The following is an 8,011-nucleotide window of genomic DNA, read 5'->3' as shown; positions in this document are numbered from 1 at the left end:
TGGTAATGATTTGACGGATAGATCGGTCCGTCTACTGGAAGAATTAAGCTTGAAACTTGATATATACAGAATAAAAGTAATACTTATAGCGATGATAAAACACTAGGATAACAGAACAAATGTTTAAAATATTTGACAATAAATAATTGAATAGGAAACATATTTTTCAGTAATTAATTAGAGCTCCGTTTTTTTAACCACTTCTTGACATGGACTGTATTAAATTTAGACAAATGATTTCATTCAAATTAAGCAGTTTCTATAAGTTTCCAAGATCTTATAGATTTCTAGGAGCACATTACTTTTGTCAATTTTTTTTAACAACCACCCTGATAAATTTTCAATGGGATTTATATCAGGACTATTTGCTGGTTATTGTAGAATTATGCGGGTGGTGATGGCAGGACAATTATCAGATAAATAAAATCGTTTTCATCATAAGTTCTATTTACCGATGGCAACATAATGTAAACATCAGAGTTGAACCTTTCAACAATTCTCCAATAAACGCCATACTAATCCAACCCCAACCTTCACAGAAAATTTGCTGCACTTATTACTTTATTCAACATATTTCTCTTCAAATTTTGGATTTGATGGTCTGTGAACGTGAATACGCCCGGTATTGCACGACTTCAATTTTTTTCCATCCAATTCGTTCCTAAAAGTTCAGATTACAAGACACATATTTAAGTGCAAACACAACTGGATTCCTTGCGCTCATCTGAAAGCAGTGCTTATGATGGAGGCAGGCAATAATTCAAACACAATTATTAAAAAGAGAGGTTAGGTTAGAACATAATATAATAATAGTACATTATCTCACTAGAAGTCTATCATTATTGGTGAGCCCAGATTATTGTACTGCCGAGGATTTGCAAACTGGGAGAAACATATAATGGGTCTTCTGCTCCAAGTGACACATACTATTTTTTCTTCAAGCGTAAAAATAATATATTGGAATTCTTCTTCTTGAAACATTTTTACAATACACTTTTCAAAACTGACAAACATAAAATTAAATAAAAATTAAATGACAGTTCCTGCATACTTGTTTACAACGCCCATAATAGGACGTTGCTATACTTTTCACAATCATCATCCAATAGTTTCTGCATTCGCTGTATACGGCAAGGATGCATTTTGTTCTTTGATAGAATTTTTTAGACGACAGTTTGTTTTGATACTTCCCGTGTCGAGATATGGGGATCATCCGTAACTTTTAACATTACGGTCGTCTCGTTGTCCTGTGACATTGCATTCTTCAACCTTTCGCTTTTTTCGTAAGCTACACTGCGAGTTCTGATGAATCGTTGAAGCAAATTTTCCAATGTCTGTTTTCTTGGCTGTCTTCTGTCTGGAAATTTCTGTTGATAAATCCTTTATGCGAGTAAATAGTTCTTATCACTGGCACCCAATATAAAAATCATATCTGTCAATTCTTGTATCATAAAGATCATGATCTTAATTGCTTACTCGTTCTTTGTAATACGTCTAGATAATATCTAATCACTCTGACTTAAACTGTGAAAACGTCAAATTTTGTGGTTACTTGATAAAACTATGTATATTTTCATTTCATTTGTTGGTAAGGTGATGTTTGCTTGATTTAGTTTCGTATATATCCTATTTATTTTATTACAGTTTTTAAAGGTATAAAATTACTGGTTTGATTTTGTCACAAAAACTAGAAGTATTTTAAACCTCACATTCAGTGTTTACTTGTTAAAAAGGTGAATATTTTCAAATCATAATTTTGAAATTATAAATATTAGAGAAAGCAAACACAAAACTACAATTGATTATGAAGATACTTCTTCCTATATATTCACAAAAAAAAGTGTCTTTATGACTTCAAAAGTAAATAACAACTCGTTTTTTTACATATCGCAAGAATAAATATATCAAACAACCTACTAGTTTTAACCAGGCTGGGGAGATTACATCCATTATAGCACAATATTTAAAATTGCCTAACCTCAAGGACTATATAGGTCACTATTTTAGGCGGTCGTCTGCTTCTCTACTCGCCGATTCAGGTGTAGATATATTAGCAGTTAAACGACATGGTGGAAATCTTCTATCGTCACAGAAGGATACATCGATAATTCTCTCAACAATAAAAAAGAGACAGTAAAAAAATGTGGAGTGAAAACAATTTGAAGACATTATAGAAACTATAATAGTTTTTATGTTAGACTATTGATCATGTAACTTAAGTTGTAAAATTTTGTAGTCGCAGATAAAATATTATATGACACTCGTGCGTGAAGTACTTCTGCGCACCCATTGCAAAGAAAGGCGCTCGTACTTTTCATTTTTGAAACTCGTAAAGTATCAGTTCACGCACTTGAATCATGAATAACTATTTCAGAAGCAATTGCGAGTGAAAAGTATCTAACTAATTCGGGTATCTTATATTTTTTTATCATCAAAGAGTATTGAATACAATAATCCATTTTTCAAATGTAGTGAAACATTCCTGGAAAGTGGACATACATTTGTAAGTGAATCAATGTCCTCTTTAGAATGCACTTCATTGCAATGCCTAGTTAAATGACAATGACACTCAGGACAACTAAATAATCCAGTCTTCAATTCCTCTTCATTCTTACTTCCCATAATAAATGATTCAGATTTCAGTTCTTCTTTATCATTACTCTCCATAATCTACTTTGAGGTTATAAAAAAAGTAATATGATACGTATATCTAAATATTACACATTTTACTTACTTCAATGGTTTACCTATCAACACAAAATATATTTATACGTAAGTATTAATGCAAATTGTTTGATCGTCGAGAGAGAAATCAAAGTTTCTACCAGGGGCGTTTGACATTTGACGAGCGCTGACCGCGCAGACGACGTTACGTTCCAGAGGATGCGCAAAGCGAGCAAGGAGGAAAGGACCCGTTTGACATTTATCCACTCGTCTATCAACAAATTGATTGCCGTAGAATATAAAGGAGGATTTTTTGATAAAAATCAGTTTATATAGTTAATATTTCTTTATGCTTTTCAAGTATATTGATTGAAACACCAAAGTGGACTAACTTTAATATATTTTCCGAACTTTCGAATACCTATGTATTCATCGTCTGGGAAATAATTAATAAAAATTTCCGGTGATTTTTGAATATTGAATTCCTTGAGTTTGAAAATTTATACATTAATACTATCAAAAATCACCGGAAATCTTTATTAATTATTTCCCAGACGATGAATATATAAGTATTCGAAAGCTCGGAAGTTATATTAAAGTTAGTCCACTTTGGTGTTTCCTTGCCACGTGCCCAATAAAAAACCGCTCCTTATAATATATGTATTTATATATATATATATATATATATATATATATATATATATATATATATATACATATATAAATAATATAAATTATAATTCAAAATATATGAATATGCTAATAATAAAATTTACTAATATTTTTGCTTTTTTAAAAAACTTTTTATTTTACATTTAACCGAATTTAAATAATTTTGGTTTCATCCATCGTTGCCCCAAAAGTATCTCAAATATATCGCATTTCAAATTTAATGTTGATTTTTTTGATATTTCAATTCAAACTGATCTGGTGTTAAACTGGGGTCGAGTCCTAATTGTTTCATCTTAACTACAACATCAAAAAGATAATCGTAACATTCCGTCATTGTTTTTGCCTGTTGCCAAGTATCTCCCCAAACGTATACCTGGAAATTGAAGTTCACAATAAACACTTAAATATTTCAATATACTTGAATCACATTTTCTCACCCCGTGTCTACGGACTAGTACAGCGCACGTAAATGGGTAATTCTTTATTGTCTCGGCTAACATATCTCGCAAGTCTTCTTCAAATGGTGTATTTTCAATTATTGGAACTATAAGCTCTTCATCGTACCTATACAAATATTCGCTAAATATTTATGAGGCGATGACCAGTTTTGAAAAGTTTTCAATAATTTCGATTGAAAAGCGTGATTGGTTTATTAGTAATTTTTATAGTTTGGAAATGTATGATAGCACCATTTTTACTGTAGAGGTCTATTTACAGAAAAAACTGCTAATTATATCATTAAATGTGAATATACAAGGCATCAACCAATATTTGGATATGGATATGTCCCTTATATTAGTTACTTTCCTATTCAAGTTCTTCGTTATTGCTATTGTTACTCCTTCCTTTGCTGTTTGGCCTTCCTTTCTGCCTGAGTAGTGTATATGGTATTTGTTCTGTACCTTCATTGTTCCTTTTCTGTTTTGCTGATTTTCAATACATTTATTTCTTTTCCTTCCCCTGGCAATACTAGCGCTTTTAAAAGAAGACATATCGCTGGCCCGTTCTTGATTTACTATTGAAAACATTGAGACATACACCCAAAGAAGATCCAAGAGGCTCCTACCAAGCCAAATTGAATTTTACATATTCGTGGCAAAAAATTGCTACTCATTGTGTGCCACAAACACTTGCCAATTTCCGAAAGACAGAGCTACTAAGAATGGCGCGGGTAACGTTAGAAATGTTAAACAATTGTGGACATCTTACATCTACCCTACACGCCAGGAGAGCCGTTTGTGAATTCACGAAGATTCATTTAAATCAACATGTGCGCAATGGTTCGTGACGACTACTCTATTTCTGCGTCTAATAATCACAAACAAATAAATCTAAATTGGAAAAAGTTTTTAGTTAAATGATGTTAAACATTTATTTTAGAAATTCTCGGCGACTTATCAATTATTATATTTGGGGTGTACCTCCTGGTGCATAAAATTAATTATCAAAAAAACCATATCTATGGAATATTAGTGACATATATTAATACCTATCCACAGTTCAACATGATACACTCTGTTTATTGCTTATATAGTTATAAGTATATTACCTAAAGTTAACTCCCGTTTTTTGGTTACGGATTCCTTTAATCATTTCCAGATGTGTGCATCTGAATTCTTTTCCAGGAAACAGAAGTGTGGCTAATACAGCAGCTTTCGAATGGGTATGAATAACTGCACCTGCTCCTCTCATCGTATATGCACACATGAATAGAGGTGTACATTGGCTTTTCTTCAATTTCTTTTCAGGCGGCGGTAATTCTAAATCTTTATTATCTATAGTTTGTACAAACATATCTTCCGGCTTTATTCTTTCTTTTTGCACAGCCGACGGAGCGATGTATATTTTTTCTTCGTACTTTATGCTTATCCCGCCACCTATAATATTTTGATATGTTATTTACTCTAGAAATAGAGGAATAATAAAAATTATAGATTAAAAAGCTCTACGTTATATATGGAGAAAAATAAATTTATAGAAAAAAGTAGAATAACCTAGAAAAGTCTAGGATTCATGTTTTGTTGGACGATAATTCTCAATTAAATATTCAATGTTCAACCATTTTGTAAAAGTTGATACATGTTTATTTTAACGCACTTAAAATCTTTGATTAATGATGTCTATTAATGGATACATTTCTATTAATTGCTGGTAGTTAAATTTGGAGAATATACTGCAATGGTGGACCTGTGAATGGGTGTATTATTTCAATGTAATAGAACACCTTCGCGCATCATTCCCCGGCATTTTACACACCAGGTATGACAATTAAGAGATGAGATTGGCGCCTGTGGTAATACTGAACAACGAACCTGCCCTATTCATACATATTTTTTACAGTTATGTTCGAGATAATTTCAAAAAAGTATGAAAAGAGAGGTCTAAAAGGATAGTTATGTTGAAAACAAAAAGCTTAGTTTCTAAACTAATGATATACTAATTTTTAAATATATATTTTTGAAGAAAAATTTTCAATTCACATTTCTTCAATATCAAATGAAAATTTAGTATATAAGTTGTTACTTTGTCTACAATAGAAATGAACGATCATTACTTATATAGCTACATACATTTTAGATTTTGTAACTATTTCCTTTGCATCTTTGCTTCCCATAGAAATTAATGAAATTACTGAACCCCTTTTTTTTGACCGTGTATGTACTCACCAGGATAAGACCCATTATACTTGTCTTTCTTATTTTAATGAGAAAAGCCATCATTTTTATAGTCACTTACCAGTTCCTGTAACCCATCCTAGATCATAAAACTGACGGCATAATTCCGGAATCAAATTTTTTGGATGTTCTTCAGAATATTTGGGATTCTTGTAGGCCATATTTCGGTAATTTAATATAATATAAAGGATCTTGAACTATTAGAATATTTTAATTGTACATTAACTACAAATCTGTTTATGTTGACCTAAACCTATAACCTAACCTTTTATCTTACTTTTATCAGGTTATGTTTGACGAGTTAAATATAAACAAAAACCATAGGCGTGGTTAATAGTTATTTAATCGAGTTTGAATTTGATACCACAGTAATATAAAATTTAAAGCATACATTTGTATTATGTATTTTGGCCACAAAATTTTTAATTCAAATATTCACGGGCACCCTTTAACGTAGTAGCTTTTTTTACGTGAAGTCTGATAACGAGAAGTAGCTTTTTTAAAAAGATTTTTTATTAGATTTATTTAAATTTCAAACGATTACAATAATTTATTGCTTGTACAATAATGAGTTGAGAACTGAATTTAGCCACAAGGAACATTGGTGATCTCACTAAGTTTCTAGAAATGCTTGGTGGGATATGTGCCGTCAGCCTCTTTTTTTATGGAGACCTATTTCGTGTTACCATCACAAATCATCATTTTACACAAATAACTCGAGGTCAAGTTGATTCTGTATTTTCACTTAGGTCTGTCAGAATAAATAGACAAAAATTGTGCGTATTGTGCATTACGGTATTTTTATTTTATTTATACCTTTTCGATAATTCTACTAATTATTGATTATAACCTTAATTATATATAACGTTCCACTATAGTTTTTCAATGTTAAGTAGCTCTGGGAGTTGCAATACAAAGACCAAACATTGTCGGATGGTTTATACAAAGATGAGAAATCGAAGATGTAGATAATTAATTCATATTTGTCTACACGAACTTTGGTTGGTTTAAGTATCCAATGAGATATTCACGATTTAAGTTCACTCATCGTTCCTTATCAACAGCTGGTTGTTTTTTTATTTATTAGTATTCACATTTTAAAATTATTTACAATCTTACAAGGTTTTCCAGAATATTGTGCCATATCAAAGTTACATTTTCTTAAATGGAACACCCTATATTATATTCCATATTTGGAATTAACTTGACTTTCCCATTACAATAATGTAGGTTTCTGATGTACTCTACGGGGTATTTAAAAAGTTATAACCAATTTTCCTTCAACATCAACAAGTTCAATACCCTGTACAATGTAAGAGAAATTTTAGAAAAAAAATCTGTTACTGCCAAAACATTCGAATAGTAGTAAAAATTCTGGAAAATTATTTATTTCGTATTTATTCATTGAATCTGATACAGGGTGAATGAAAATACTAATACATTATTTTTTCGGTTTTTTCAAATGAATCATCCTATATTTTAGATGAGTATCGAAAAGTACTTCTAACATTTTTCTTTTTTTATGAAGCATAGTTAAAATTATTAGTTTTTGAGATACTATGATTTTTGTCTGCAAATAATGATTATGTACCTATATCTAATCATTTAATAATTAATTGTGAGTTGGCTATGACTTATTGGTCAAAAACTTAATGTTCTTGATTTTAAGCATCTTCTGTTTTAAAATTAGTTTTTTTCAACAATTTTTGAAAGGAAGATAAAAATGGACGTTTCGACTTATTTCAGTCTCTATCAAAATATGATATTGACACTGACAATTTGCGTATTTATATTAATCAATAGATCACCTTCATCATGAATATCAAAATAATTCGATAATTGTTGGGAAAGTCCTTGTACATATGGTAAGGAAAAATGTTTTATGTTTTGATGTTTCGTTTCTGCTTTGTTTTTTAATTGATTAGTTATCTATCTTTTAAAGATGATTAAAAAAACTATAAACATAGTTTTGAAATAAGAGACTCGCCGTTGTGGCTCAC

General features: G+C 30.7%; 1 protein-coding gene across 1 annotated transcript; it reads right to left on the bottom strand.

The window, feature by feature from the left end:
* Window positions 1–3,445: 3,445 nt before the first annotated feature.
* On the bottom strand, window positions 3,446–6,330 carry LOC130900836 (methylthioribulose-1-phosphate dehydratase). Its single transcript, XM_057811733.1, has 4 exons — window positions 6,073–6,330; window positions 4,886–5,213; window positions 3,774–3,900; window positions 3,446–3,709 (listed from the first exon to the last, which is right to left on the bottom strand). Exons 1-4 carry the CDS (start codon window positions 6,170–6,172, stop codon window positions 3,554–3,556), a joined length of 711 nt encoding a protein of 236 aa, XP_057667716.1. The 5' UTR covers window positions 6,173–6,330; the 3' UTR covers window positions 3,446–3,553.
* Window positions 6,331–8,011: the final 1,681 nt, after the last annotated feature.

Source organism: Diorhabda carinulata, chromosome X (genome assembly GCF_026250575.1).
Source record: "Diorhabda carinulata isolate Delta chromosome X, icDioCari1.1, whole genome shotgun sequence".
Lineage (NCBI taxonomy): Eukaryota > Metazoa > Arthropoda > Insecta > Coleoptera > Chrysomelidae > Diorhabda > Diorhabda carinulata.
This window is presented reverse-complemented; position numbering and strand designations above follow the sequence as displayed.